The following is a 14,857-nucleotide window of genomic DNA, read 5'->3' on the forward strand; positions in this document are numbered from 1 at the left end:
TATATAACTCACTATTTGTTATTAGTTATTATATATATATATATATAGACATACTTATAGGGATCATTTGTTATTGTATTTATTATTTATAAGACGTCACTTAGTAATTCATGTTAATGAAATAACTTATTAATGTATTTAAAAAAATAAAATATCAGATTAAGTAAGTTGAAAAATAGTGAAATAAAATTTAAAAAATCATGAGAAAGAACTATTAAAGTTATGAAAAAATCGAAAAGAAGAGGAAGTCAACGAAAATTATATGTCGGCCATTGAATGTAAACGCACTCAGTGGGTGGCTTCTTTCTAAATTCCATTCAGTAGCTGCAAAAGCTTTTTCCATGTGTTTCTGTTCTTTTCCATCACAAAATAAGAAACCAAAACCAGAAAATACACCAATTACCAATGCTAGATACATTAAGCAGGACTCAAATAACAAGTCAGATTGGATTGAATCTCAAAAGCAAAAATAAAAAAATTAATAAATTATCTTATAAAAATGATTTATCAGATCACTCTTAAACTTGAGTTTATGTTTATATTATAATAGTATTTAAGGAGTATAACAAAAATTAATATAATAATAAATAATAATCAACGTAATAAATTATTGAAATTTAATTATAATATATAAATATGATTTTAATAAAAATAAATTAGACTTTTATTTAATAAAACTAGTTTGGTTTTGGACTCTCGTTACAGTTCTTCCCGATAAACATGTGCAAAACAATTGGCACGTTACCAAAACATAAGGTTGTCGAAAAAGACACACAATTATACACGTTGATGCCTTAATTGAACCGTCTCCTCACTTCGATAAGAGGCAATTTCATTAATATAAAACTTTAGGTATGAGTATTATTATTTTTACATCAATACATTTTTACACACATTTTATATTTTTTTTTTAATTAGACTAAAATATTTGACAATTTACTTTTAAAAATATTTTAATTATTAAAAAATTAATTTTATATTTGTAAAAAATTAGAAAGATTGAAAAATAAAATAATAAACATAAAGCATGTGTAAAAGTTTAGGTGTTACACTTTTAAGATAATACTAACTCTGTACTATGGCCTACATCCCACTACTCTAACTAATCATTTGTCTCAATAATAGTATTCTTATGCAAATTGAATAATAAGTAACGAGACAGTACACATTACAATTATTTCATACATATTATAAAAAATAAAATAATTACAAAAAATAACATCAAATAAATATGAAGAATTTGTGTCTGTTAAAATATCATTTATCCTAAATAATAGAGATCCAAAGACACAAAACTCATGATGTCCCCTTTTAAGCCCCTATAAATAGAGGCTAATCTTTCCCAATCCATCAAGTACACACAGAAACACCAAATCTATTCTTACATCATTCAGAAACATGAAGGCCTCACTCTTAGCATTTTCCATTCTCTTGGTGGGTGTTGCTGTGGCAGCACCTGAGCCGGTGGTTGACACCTCCGGCCAGAAACTGAGAACAGGTGTCAAGTACTACATTCTCCCAGTCTTGAGGGGCAAAGGCGGTGGTCTAACTGTTTCAACCAGTGGCAACACCACATGCCCACTCTTTGTGGTGCAAGAGAAGCTTGAAGTCTTGAATGGCTCCCCAGTTACTTTCACACCATACAATGCCAAAAGTGGTGTTGTTCTAACTTCAACTGATCTCAACATCAAGTCCTATGGGCCAACCACCTCCTGTGACAAACCCCCTGTGTGGAAGCTCCTCAAGGTGTTAACTGGGGTGTGGTTTTTGAGCACTGGTGGTGTTGAAGGCAATCCAGGGATTGACACTGTCGTCAATTGGTTCAAGATTGAGAAGGCTGACAAAGACTATGTCATTTCTTTCTGTCCCTCAGTGTGTAAATGCCAGACTTTGTGTAGGGAACTTGGCTTATATGTTGGTGATGATGGAAACAAGCATTTGTCTCTCAGTGATAAGGTTCCATCCTTCAAGGTTAAGTTCAAGAGGGCTTAATTTTCCCACCAGAATGAATAAAACCAGTCAAATCAGATTAGATGGTTCTTCCGGGAAGGACATTTACATGAATATAATAAATGGCATATGCTGCTATGGTTGAAGTGTAAGCACTCCTTTGATTCACATTTTGGTGATCAATGATGCATAACCCCTTTATCATCTTATTTATCTTTTGTGCCAAGTTGAGAATTCCGTTAACTTGTGAAACAAACACACATATGGTACAAAATTGTCATATAAAGTTAGACCTTAATGCTACCTTAAACCTATACAAAGATTAATACTTCCTTCAACCCAATTGTTTTTTATACCTTAAGCCTATACAAATTGGTCATCAGCAGCTGTTAATCAACCAAAACAGAAAAATAAAACTAAGTTCTTCACAAAATATAGAATGCTAACATTCACTCCTTTAGGTTATGATTGGACATGGAAATGGCTTTGTTCAGATTCTTAAGAGCTTTCTCGTACCGCAGGAACCCCAAAAACCAAAATTCAGAATCCTCCTCTGTCACTATCTCTATGTACTTCTGTTCTACATTATTCACATTCTGGCTTCCATTGACCTCTTTTATTCTACCTATTGGAATCAAAACCTGCATATATAATAAAAAGCACGATGACATCAGAATTCAGAAGAATGCAATAGGTGAAAAACATATAAACAAGATTCAAATTGCAGTTCTAGTTGCAATTTTGGATAAACAAAGTCATGCAGACACAATTTCAATTACAGCCATCCTCAAAAACCTTGATGCTGTGCATAAATTGCATCACTGTCGTTTTTTAAACCTTGCATATAACTAACTAATTTGAGTTTAAAGTTAGGTTCTTTCGTATGAAAGACTACCTTGTATGGTGCCTTGGCTAACTCTCCTGTCACAGAACTGAAGGTTATTGGCCTTTCACTGCAAAATGCAACCTTTTGGGTTGAGATAAAGAGAACTCCTGCAATAGGACCAGCTGTGGTATATACATAACACTGAGAGGCCTTTAACAATTGCTCTTTTTCTTGCATCCCAAAAACATTCTTGAAGATGTTCCCTCTTCCTCCTTCTTGTATAATCCTTGCCCCCAAACTCAACTTCCCCTTCAGAATCTCAGACAGATTAGGACCCATTTTCACTGCAGTCATGCATTAATATTGAGTTAATTTAATGTTCAATAGAATTGATCAGTTTTTTCTGATGTGTGTGATTCTCAACTTTGAATTACCATGGTCATGAATCCTAAATGTAAAACTGCTGTTTTTTCCTGTGTCCTTCATGTCATTCTCTTTACCTGCAGAAGGTACAAAAAAACTCCCTTTATAGTCTGTTACTGGTTTAGTCTTGTATATTCGAGTGATGAGAACAAAGTATAAAACCAAGGAATGAAGTGCTGGTTCTTTCTTACCTTTGTCGTTGAAAGAACAGCTAGCAACAGAAATCTGATTTTGTGGTAAATTGTCATCAAGATGTGGAAAAGTAATGGATCTCCCCGGAGAGGTAGCACAAGACTTCATAATCGTGATTTCAGACATTTGATATTCGAAACAGAATTCTTCAAAATATGCTGATAGATTGTATTATTAGCTACAATTCTTGTTATCAGCTGTTCAAGGGAAGCTTTGTATTACAAGTTTCGTAGCAATTATTATAATCAAAATACAATTTGGTATATTGGACAAATTCTTGTCTTGATTTTCACAGAATATGCATTGTTTCTGGATATTAACTAGGTTGAAATTTAAGCCGAATATGCAAGTGGATTCGAATATTTTCCAAGTCAAAGAAAGCTGGTATACACTGGTTTTGAATTTGATTTTCTATTTAATGGTTAGTTGACCAAAGGGTGGCCATCATTGACTATTCTAGAATGGACTACTATTTCTTGATTTGATTTGGAAATATAGAAGAATAGAAAGCTCAATTTTCTCTCTTGCAAATTAATCAATATACATATATATTTATATAGAATTTAATAATAATTTTACACTACATTAATTTTATATTTTTTATTATTTTATTTCTCTAAAATTTAAAAGTAAATATTATGATATATTTATTTATATTTCTTCGTTTACTTTTAAACTTGGAAGTTAAGAACCTATGTAATAATGATTTTTTTTATTTTAGTTTTTAATGTTATAAACTATAAAATTACATTTATTTAATAATATTCCATACATTATTTTTAGATTGTATAACTTAAAAATTTCAATCCATATTAGAAGAAAATAGAAGTGTTTCCGATTTTGGCAATTTCATCATTTCACCTCCATAGTTTACTTCATGCAACCACATTAGTTTTTTATTTTATTTTTCTAATTATACAATCCAAAAATTAATAATTAATTTTTAAGTTATACAATCTAAAAATCAATAATTTAATTGAAAAATTTAAAAGTCATTTTTTTCCTAGAAACCCAGCAAATTTGGGCCCAAGAACATGAAGCCCAATCTTTCCCTCTAAAAGCTTAGACTCAGCATGTTCAATTTTCTTCTGTGAGTGCGCGTCAGTTCCGCCAAACCTAAACCTAGAACGTTCTTCTTTCTCAGTTTGCCGGAATCATCAATGGATCCTCAGCCTGAACCGGTCAGCTACATCTGCGGAGGTTTCTTCTCTAATCTTATCTTTCTTTGTCGTAATTGAGTTTCTATTTTTCTCCTTTTCTACAAATATAAATGTGTGTTTAGGGTTTTGAGGATGCATTGTGATTATAAGTGTGCGTATGCTTCAGATTGTGGCATGGAGAATACGCTGAAGCCCGGTGACGTTATACAGTGCCGCGAGTGCGGTTACCGTATCCTTTACAAGAAGCGCACTCGTCGCAGTAAGCTTTGATTTCGTTAACTCGCTATTCTACATACTCTCTGTTTCGTTTGTGGCTGCAAAGTTATCTTTTTTTGTTTTTTTCACTTATGTATATTAATTAAAACAATAGAAGTAATCAGTAATTATAGTTGCCTTTGGAAATTATCTCTCTTTCGGTTATGTGTTTTTATAATGTGTTAGTGAAATTGTTAGAGATCAGTGTTGTTTTAAAACAAGTATCTCTGTTTCTAGGTTCTCGTATTAGTCCTTCTAACAGTGTATAGACTAAAGTTTTGAAAACATTTTTTTATGCCACAGAGCATATTTAGAGGTGTTGAGCGTTATTCTTTTTTATAACTTTGTTCTTTGAGCACTTGAGTAGAGCATTTAAAGGGGGAAAAAGACTTTGAGAAAGCATCTATTAGCGGATTTTTTATCCTTTTTGGATTTTTCTAAAACACTTGTTCTGTAAACAATTTCAAAACGTAATTGATTATTTTATGAGAATTTTATTGTAGTATAGTGTGGTTTGGACTATTTTATAAAGCTAATTTTATTCGAACTCAAAGAATTGGAAGTACTACGTAGCATATTCCAACTCAAGTGAACATTTTTTTTCTTCTCCTTTTTCGCTCAGTTCCAGTGTTAACGAGTATGAAGCATCATAAGAATAATTTGTTAATGGATAAACACAAGTTTGGGCAAGTCCATTGGAAGAACTACTTGGACTTGGCATAAAAATATCATAACTAATATAAACTTTGCACGTTTTAGCTGCATGTTTTTTCGTACTGTACTTAAGATATAGTGTTTTTTATGCAGTTGTCCAATACGAGGCCCGCTGAAGAAAACTGCTGTGGCATTGGCAAGTGATTGCCATGATGAAAATGTGCTGCATATGTACCATGTGTTTTATTTGGTCTTGTGATATTCAAGAACTACTTATAATACAACGATGGTCTGAGTAATTCTACAGTTTGCATTTGGATGATGTTTTAGAAAACGAGAAAAGAAAACTTTTAAATGTGAATATATTGTTACTATTTTTGCAATTTTACTACTGTCACTAGTATGGTTTAGAAAAAGTTTCTATTGTAGAGTTTGCTGCTCAAAATAGATCAACTGTGTGTATGCTTTGGTTAGTCGTCTCATGTTCTTGTTTACATTTTTGTTTTAATACCCATCATCATAGTTTGCTTAAGATGCTATTTTTTTATGCTTTTTGGGGATGTTTTTGGAAATATGTCCAAAGCAGATCAGTTGTAAACTTGTTAATGACATCATTTGTTCGACGTTCTTGATTATATCAACAAAGTATTTGTAAGTAAGTACACTATTATATCATATGGCTGAGTCTCTGAGCGATGCTGAAGAACAGAAGAATTGGAACTTGCTCCGGTAGAATTTTTTTCAATCATTCATTTATAAGTTAATAATGCCTTCTGTGCTGCTTAAGAAGATAATCTGAATGAAATTACTGGTAGAAGCAAAGCAAAGGACAGGGGAAATATAGAATGAAAAGATGCATGCGATGTTGCATGATGGCTATCTACATATTAGGTGGATTGTTTTTTGGATTGCAAGTGCTTTTAAAAAGCTGGGCCGTACTAATTTTTGAGGAAATATGCTTGCTGTGGCATGCCTCCTTGCACTTTGAAAGATTCCATATATTCAATTTTCAAATATTTTTTGAAAGATTAAGGGTATAATAAAAATGTAACTATGCAGTTTGCATGACTTTTTTTAACCAAAATTGACAAATCATGTGCTAAGATATTTTTTTAATAAAATTTGTTTTTTGTTAAATTTTTTTTATAATTTAATGGTTCCTAAAAACAAAGCTAATGATAGAATAAATGGTTAGTTTAATCCTTATATCAGTGAATACATGATTAATTTGGTTTCTGTATTAGTCGATCACGAGTTTCACATTAAAATTGACCATGTGTTTGGTCCACGTTTTACCTAAATTAGTTAATGTATTATGAGATGGACTCATTTACTTGCAGAATTGATTAAGTTTGCAGTTGGAGGGACTTGGAAGAAATCAGTCAGAAAAACTTTAAATTTTGGAATCTGATTCTATGATCAGTTTATGATGTTATTTGCCTGATGTGCCTTTAAAGTACACACACACACGTATATATATATATATATATATATATATATATATATATATATATATATATATATATATATATATATATATATATATATATATATATATATATATATATATATATATATATATATATATTAATTTTAATATTTTTAAATATATTAAAATTTTCAATATATCAACATTAACACTTTTAAAAACTCATCAAAGAAACAGTATAAAAAAATCATCAGAATCTTACCTTTAAATTTTTTATATAGTTTGGTATATTCTGAATAATGTAGAATGTACCAGAAATACTGATATATGACACCATCATTACCAATTTACTAAAAGGCTATATATACTTTTGCTTTTTCTCGGAGTCCACAGAAATAGTAAATAAAGATGGAGATGTTCAATTAATTCCCCACCTTTTGTCAGTTAGATCACCTCTTCCCTCTATAGAAAACTTTTCCATTAGACAACCTATTGTAATATTTTTTTGTTTACTATTCAATTTTGTTATCAAATATCATGTTAATAATACATATAATACATGTTTCATTTTCTATTCAATAAATATTTTTTATTTGATAAATTTAATATAATTTATATCTCGGAAAAAAAATCAAAAGTTTCATTTATGCCGCTAAAATATAACTATACCTTCGCAATAAAAGCATATACATATAACTTCTGATTATATAGTTAAACTTAATATTATATGAAAAACGATAGCTTAAACCTATATTTCGTATGTTAACTGTTTTTGTTAGGCCGACATATACTTATAAATATACAAGTTTTTTTGTTAGGTTAAGATGTATAAGGAAGTTTATATGTCCACTTTACTTCCCAATTTTCAAATTGATCCGTCTTCTAATATTTATGCCAATGTATTCCTTGATAAGGATTTGATGATCTTGACGTGAGAGTTTGTAAAATTATTCCAACTTTCAAGTAAGTTAATAGAGTAAAATAATAAAGTTGAAATGATTCTACTATATCTTGTATAGTGATTGTATCTAGTATTTGAATTAACCATTATCTTGGATTTAAGGTTCGTAGAATTATCTTGATTTAGAATTTTTTAATTTGTATAATTATTATTAATCTTTCGGTTATTACTTATGTAAGTTCGTAGTACAGGATTAACACATATATCTTTAACTCTTTGGTGTAGATTGAAGATTCATCAGATTATCTTGTTTTAGAGTTTTTTAATTTCTATAATTTTTTCTTAATCTTTCCATAATGTCTTATTACTTATGTAGATCATTACTGTATGATTGACATATACATCTTCGACTCTTTGGTGTAGAAAAGGAATCTTCAGCTTTATGTAGGTCGGTGTGTTTTCGACCTCTTCGTATATCTTAAAAGAAATCACACATCCCTAAAATAATTATTTTACATGATCTTTACTATCTACTGATATTTATAATTTTAAAAATTAAAATCACAGTTACATGAAAATAAATAAAAACATGGACATTAGAAAAAGGAAAAAATGTTTTATCTTATGTTTTGAAAATAGTCCAAATTCGAGCGATGAGTACTCGCTAAAAGCACTTTGACGCTCAAGTTAGTTTTTGATTACCGGTTGGTTATTATAATTAGCTTTTAAATGTTTAATAAATGCAATGATCTACCTCTTTACCTTAATTTTGCACTTATAAGTTTCTAAGTGGACTTTCAATTACAACTGACCCAATTGCAGTCCAATATTCTTTAAGTACGCTTTTATCTTGTTAATCAAACTTTTAGTTCGTCAAACCGAACACTCCTAGTCACAAATTCTGATCGTTCGATTGACCCAGTTGCAATTTATTCGTGAAGTTGATTTTTTGTGGTTGACCGATCGGTGAACATAGACCAATCAACCCATATAATAGAAAATTGATGAATTAATGATGCATCACTTCAAAAACATGTGTTTAATTATTCTTTCAACTTTTTATGATAAAAGATGTCACTAAATTGGTAAAGTTTAATTAAAAAAAATGGTTAAAATCTCATGCTTTTAAAATTTATGTTTCCGATTCATAAGACACAAAATCAAATTTAATAAAAAGAAAAAAAAAACAGATTGTAATAACACTTTCTCTTGAAATCTTAATATTGATCATACCAAAAAGCTTGTATTTATAATAGTAAACAAAGGAATCGTATTTTAAACAATTGGGATTATATTCAGAAGAAGAAAAAATAGTATTTATTTTTTTCTTCAAATAACTTATATAACCCGATTAAAGCATGTCTCGTATGCTCGTGAAGCATCTGAAGAAGAATTTGAAATGCAATATAATCTTAATAACAAGAACAAAATTGCTAAATTAATATAACAACCAATAAATTAAGACAAAAAATTATATAAAAAAAAACATAGTTTACTCTAGTTAAAAGATCTTCATATCTATTGTTAGATTATTCTAAAAATATCACTATATGGCACTATCTTTAATAAACTGATGATGATTGAGAATAGAATTAAAAATTATACTTTTTATTTTATAAAATGAAAAGGATTGAATAAACTCTACAAACATTATTAATAGACATAAACACCTCTGTTAAATTTAAATATAATTTTTATGGAAGAAACCAACGGGTACAGAAGAATATTCGGTATCTATTATAAAATAATATAAATTTTTCATGGGCATTGAATACATAAAGTAAAGAAAATAATAATATTTTAAGAAAATGGTCCCATTTGGATTATAGCAGTATCAAGTTGGAGAAATTATGAAAAAGAGTGAGCAATGCAGAGTTTTGGACCACTTAATCAAATCACATTAAAGATACTCTTTTCATGTTACCTTTTTTTCTTATCATAAAGCAACATGTCAAGATACCCCACTTCACTTTCCAAATATTATTATTTTATTTCATCTTATTATATTCTCACACATTATGTTTCTACACATTTCTATTTCATACTTTTATAATAAATATTCTAAATTTATTTAAACCCACAATTTATTTAAGAAGCTTTTTTTATCGTATTCTAATCTTATTCATGTGCCACAAGAATATATAAAATGGAAATTAAACTAATATTTTATAAAAGAACTAATTCATAAATTTAAAGAAAAAAAAACAGATTTTTTTATTAACCTGTATATTTTATAAGTATAAGAGTTGTGTTTTTGGATTAACTGTGAAATATATTACTAAATGATTATATTGATTATTAGTCATTGTCCTAATCAGATATGTGTTTAAATTTTTATATTTAAATGAATTGGATGAAGTATGTAATCGCTTTAATAACTTTATAACTTTTCTTACAAGCTAATGAATAAGTTTAATTATTACTATGGTAGATTGAAAGCGGATGAAATAATATATTTAATAAATATTAAATTTTATTAAGATAAATTTTAAATTAAGATTCAAAACTAAATTTTAAATTTAATTTACTTTTATAAAATAAAATTTATATTTATATTTTTTTAAATTGGTTTTATTTTTCAACATTTTATTAAAATAATATATATCTATAAAAACATAATAACGACTCATTCTAATTAAGATGAAAAAGATATACACATTGTGGTTGTCATGATCTTTTTCAATTTTTTTCTTGTGATTTCACATTGTTCATTGTCTTTCAAGAATAATATAAAATAAAAGTGAATAGCATTAGCCAATTGGTCGAAGTGAAATGTCTCTCGTTTTTTACGTAAAAAGTTTTTAAATAAAAGTACATATTTTTAAGGTCGATAAGGGTTGGTTAATGTCATAATAATTCAATCACCAAGTATTAGGATAAATTTAGATAATTTTTTCAAAATAATTATAAAAATAAAATAAAAAGAATGATATGAATTGAAGTTACTTTATTATGTACAACAATGTACCCTAAATGTTTATATACACAAAATCAATATCAATTGTATAGGTGGAAAACAAAGAGATAAAAATAAAAAAGAAAGTTTAATAGTATATTTTAAAATTTATTACTATTTTGTAAAAGAAATTCACCAAACTATTTTATTGGTATATCTAAAATTTTACACGTTTTCATCTTAATCATTTACACGTATAAATTATATGTGTGATACATACAAGTAATGCTGAAAAAATATTATATTATATTTTTTATTTTTTATTTTAAATTTACATATTTGATTTTTATATTATATCTCTTATTAATCACTAATAAGTTACTAATAGTATTAATTTTAATTTTCTTTTCCAATATTAATATATCTGTATATATATGTGTGAGGAAAAGTGTAAAACTAGTTTATAAATATTTATTTACTTATGAAAAATAAACAGTAATCCAATGTTGTTAAAACATTACATACATAGTAAGACGGATTGTAAACTTAGAAAACTTATAAAAATGTAAAATTTAGATAAGTAAAATAAATGTTTAACTCCATGTTTGAGAAGATTGAAAGTTTATTTTCTTCATACATAGTTCCATCAGTTTTTGTTTTGGTGAATTTATTAATTTATTTTTCATTATTTAATATTCTATAATGAAAATTATCTCTATTTCAATTGCTTGTTAAAAAATTTAGTTGTTCAATTTATATAATGGACAAAGATAAGAGTAATTTTTATATTGCTTTGGTTGACTAAGATCTAAGTACATATATTTGACCTCTTTTTATTCCAACAACTATACACTAAACTTATAATCCATTATATAGAAATAATTTTGTATCATTAGGAAACTTCTTTCCATAAATTCTACTAGTAAACATCTAATTTTTTATTAAGTAAAAAACAAGCATAAAAAGACATCAATGTTGAACAAATTAATATATATTAACTCATTCACAATTAAGAGACAATGTGAATTGATTGTAAAAATATTTACTAAATGTTTTAAAGAAAACTTTACTTAAAATTTTCATAATAGAAAAAAAAAATCAATGGAATGGTTAATGACCATAAAAAACAATAAAGATTAAACATAATAAGTAAATATAAAATTCAAGAACACACCAAAAAAATTATACCATTTCAATTCTTTCAAAATCTACATCAAATTAATTCAAGCAACTTAAATTGGATTTTTTACTATAATATTGAATTATCCAATTATAGAAAACACATAAGTAACTAGAACAAAATATACAAATCATTACTTGAAACACATTTCAAAAAAATAATGAAAATTCTCAATTGTATACACTAACACACCATACATTAGGGCATGAAATTCAAATCAAATTACAAGAAAAATAAAATAAATATATCACTTGTAATGAAAAACATATAATCACACACAAACCTCTTTAAAAAAGATTTCTAAATCACAATAAAGTTCTCTAGATTTGAAAAATATGAAATTATGTTTTTAAAATGCAAATACTTTATTTTTAAATAAGTTTTGAAGAAATTCACAGATATAATTGATTATTTTTACATATAGTTGATTAATATGCTATTTATGTAATTTAGAAGCCATTTTGAACCAACATAATTTATTATTATCAATTGATTGTTCATGAATTGATGATTTTTTTAAGGGTTAAATATGTTTTTAGTCCCTGAACTATCAGACGATTTTGTTTTTAGTCCCTGCTCAGAACTTTGATGGTTTTTAGTCCTTATAGTTTTGAAACTCTGAGTATTAGTCCTTAAAAATGGACGGTGTTAAGTTTTTGTGGATGTGGCAAACGGCGATGCCACGTGATCACTGATCTCTGCCTTCACTCTCTGCCACGTAGGATGTTTAACTCTTGAACTGAGTATTGGTAAAGGTACCAGGAGTGTGCCTTCCAGCAATGGCATGAGCACCAGTGTACTGGGCAAACTTGAGAACCGCTCTCTGACCATAAGGCCGAGCAGATTGCACAATAATATCCTGAGGGTTCTCAATTGCAACGATAACCCTAGCAGCAAGTTGAAGCTTCTCCCATGTCTTACCAAGGTTGATAATATAAATACCTAATACCAAATCCACACCACAACAAATCAAAACCACATTGCGCTCCTGTAGCTATTGCAGATTCAAAATTATATAACACAAGGCTGTTGTCTATTGTATAACGATAGAGATAATATAAAAATGTTAGTTACCATCGTTGCGGCGCTTGAAGATGTAGCGCTCCATTTGAAAATCACAATTTTTGGTGCCGAGGTGAACGTCGGCTGCCAACATCATCTGGATGTCGGCTTCCTTTTGAGAGAGCTGGCGCGGCGGGGCAGCGGCGTTGGTTGTGGCGGCCATGGTTACCTCTCGCAAGCTCCCAAACAAGAGCTTGAAAACCTTAGTGTTTCTGACTACAGCAAATAACCTCAGTTCAAGAGTTAAACATCCCACGTGGCAGAGAGTGAAGGCAGAGATCAGTGATCACGTGGCATCGCCGTTTGCCACATCCACAAAAACTTAACACCGTCCATTTTTAAGGACTAATACTCAGAGTTTCAAAACTATAAGGACTAAAAACCATCAAAGTTCTGAGCAGGGACTAAAAACAAAATCGTCTGATAGTTCAGGGACTAAAAACATATTTAACCCTTTTTTTAACATAATCGGTTATTAGTTGAAATAATTGATTATTTGTAAAACATGTAAAAAATTATTTTTAATTAAAATAATCAAATATTTTTTAATATAATTGATTATTTTTTAACATCTATTATTTTTAACATAATCTTACTTTTACATTTTTATCAAACTAAGATAATGAACTTGAAGAAAAGAATCAACGAAAAAAGGTGCTTACATCATCAAATCAACATATCAACAATCTTCCTAACTCCTACCATGTTATTTTAATACTAGATTTTAATATATTATAATACTTTTGAGAATCATATTATGATACTTTAAATTTGATTCTTCATTTGGGTTTTGATACTCAAGTATAGCTGAAGGTAAAAAAAAAGTGTTATTTATTACCATATACTTTTTTCGTAATTAAATTTGCAACAAAAAAAAATGAAATTAACTACTATATTTAAAGATCGAAAGACTAATTTAACAATTAATTTGAGACTTAACTAACTTAACCCATCGCTAATGAAGTCAAAAGAACAATAAAAAATTCCTTTTCATTTTATAGTTAGTCATCAAATGCATCAATTAAATCAGTTATTGAATCTTAATTGAGTCACTAATTTTGCCAATAACACTTTAATTTATTATTTAATTAAAGTATTTAGTTAGTTTAATTGTCTCACTACTAGTGATTGAATTAGTGATGGTTAAATTTTTTATTATTATTTTTACTTAAATAGTATTTTTATTGGTTTTAGTCACTAACTTTTAATCACTAAATAATTGCAAATTGCAAATATGTACTCATTGAATTCATTATGAATTTGCAATAAATAAGTAGTTGGAGAGAAAATTTTAACTTATTATTGGTTGATTTATGAAATTTAGCTAGCGAAAATTCAGTCACTAGTGGAAGGTACTTTCACACTAATTCTATTTACTCCATAACTCTTGTTTTTTTAATTCTTGTTACTAGTTGAAAATAAAAACAAAAATCGGGGTAGGAAAAAAGAAAGCATGTAATTTGGAAAATATGTATTCTTCCATATGAAAGATTAAGGTGTAGCTTTGTCATTGAGGGAAAAACAAAAAATATCTAAGAGAAATGGAAAGTAAATAGAACAAATTTAAAAAACAGTTAAATATCAGCACACAAAAATTTTTATAGTTTTAATGAAACGAAATAATAATTTATATTAAAGTAGTTATATATTATTTCAGAACACAGATTAGATTCAAAATGTCAAGTTAGGGAAGAAAATAAGCGAGGATTAAACAATAATAGCTAAATACTTTATATTTACACAGTGTGAAAATATTTAATGTAGGGTGAAATTCATATTAGATTATCTATCATTGAAAAAAAAATAGGTTTAATTGCTTCCTTTGTCCCCAGTTTGGTTGAATTGTGTCAAATTCATCCTCATTTTTAAAAAAGTTTCATTGTCGTCCTCACGTGGTATAAAAGTGTCAATTGAATTCAAACATAGAAA

At 28.1% G+C, this 14,857-nt stretch overlaps 4 protein-coding genes across 4 annotated transcripts; 2 read left to right on the forward strand and 2 right to left on the reverse strand.

Moving 5' to 3' along the window:
* The first annotated feature begins 1,322 nt into the window (after positions 1-1,322).
* On the forward strand, positions 1,323-2,163 carry LOC124848094 (kunitz trypsin inhibitor 5). The gene has a single exon (XM_047325714.2). The coding sequence runs from the start codon at positions 1,399-1,401 to the stop codon at positions 1,990-1,992; it is 594 nt and encodes a 197-aa protein (XP_047181670.2). The 5' UTR covers positions 1,323-1,398; the 3' UTR covers positions 1,993-2,163.
* A 144-nt stretch (positions 2,164-2,307) lies between these two features.
* Positions 2,308-3,640, reverse strand: LOC124848093 (putative GEM-like protein 8). Its single transcript, XM_088113962.1, has 4 exons — positions 3,391-3,640; positions 3,211-3,276; positions 2,846-3,120; positions 2,308-2,591 (listed from the first exon to the last, which is right to left on the reverse strand). Exons 1-4 carry the CDS (start codon positions 3,515-3,517, stop codon positions 2,400-2,402), a joined length of 660 nt encoding a protein of 219 aa, XP_087970088.1. The 5' UTR covers positions 3,518-3,640; the 3' UTR covers positions 2,308-2,399.
* A 793-nt stretch (positions 3,641-4,433) lies between these two features.
* On the forward strand, positions 4,434-6,135 carry NRPB12 (DNA directed RNA polymerase, 7 kDa subunit). The gene is made up of 3 exons (XM_047325712.2): positions 4,434-4,591; positions 4,718-4,810; positions 5,614-6,135. The coding sequence occupies exons 1-3, from the start codon at positions 4,552-4,554 to the stop codon at positions 5,634-5,636; spliced, it is 156 nt and encodes a 51-aa protein (XP_047181668.1). The 5' UTR covers positions 4,434-4,551; the 3' UTR covers positions 5,637-6,135.
* A 6,458-nt stretch (positions 6,136-12,593) lies between these two features.
* Positions 12,594-13,157, reverse strand: LOC148199776 (small ribosomal subunit protein uS2-like). The gene is made up of 2 exons (XM_088112779.1): positions 12,941-13,157; positions 12,594-12,808 (listed from the first exon to the last, which is right to left on the reverse strand). The coding sequence occupies exons 1-2, from the start codon at positions 13,089-13,091 to the stop codon at positions 12,594-12,596; spliced, it is 366 nt and encodes a 121-aa protein (XP_087968905.1). The 5' UTR covers positions 13,092-13,157.
* Positions 13,158-14,857: the final 1,700 nt, after the last annotated feature.

The sequence above is a fragment of the Vigna umbellata genome, chromosome 4 (assembly GCF_029865625.1).
Source record: "Vigna umbellata cultivar VRB3 chromosome 4, Vumbellata_1.0, whole genome shotgun sequence".
Classification (NCBI taxonomy): Eukaryota; Viridiplantae; Streptophyta; class Magnoliopsida; order Fabales; family Fabaceae; genus Vigna; species Vigna umbellata.

Bases quoted from the DNA above. Each gene is read 5' to 3' on its own strand.
- LOC124848094 (XM_047325714.2), top strand. From the start codon at position 1,399: ATGAAGGCCTCACTCTTAGCATTTTCCATTCTCTTGGTGGGTGTTGCT.
- NRPB12 (XM_047325712.2), top strand. From the start codon at position 4,552: ATGGATCCTCAGCCTGAACCGGTCAGCTACATCTGCGGAG. The intron at 4,592-4,717 runs GTTTCTTCTCTA...CGTATGCTTCAG, and splicing joins GGTCAGCTACATCTGCGGAG to ATTGTGGCATGGAGAATACG. The intron at 4,811-5,613 runs GTAAGCTTTGAT...TTTTTTATGCAG, and splicing joins CAAGAAGCGCACTCGTCGCA to TTGTCCAATACGAGGCCCGC.
- LOC148199776 (XM_088112779.1), bottom strand. From the start codon at position 13,091: ATGGCCGCCACAACCAACGCCGCTGCCCCGCCGCGCCAGCTCTCTCAA. The intron at 12,809-12,940 runs GTAACTAACATT...ATTTGGTATTAG, and splicing joins CTTCAAGCGCCGCAACGATG to GTATTTATATTATCAACCTT.
- LOC124848093 (XM_088113962.1), bottom strand. From the start codon at position 3,517: ATGTCTGAAATCACGATTATGAAGTCTTGTGCTACCTCTCCGGGGAGA. The intron at 3,277-3,390 runs GTAAGAAAGAAC...TACCTTCTGCAG, and splicing joins CTGTTCTTTCAACGACAAAG to GTAAAGAGAATGACATGAAG. The intron at 3,121-3,210 runs GTAATTCAAAGT...GCATGACTGCAG, and splicing joins ATTTAGGATTCATGACCATG to TGAAAATGGGTCCTAATCTG.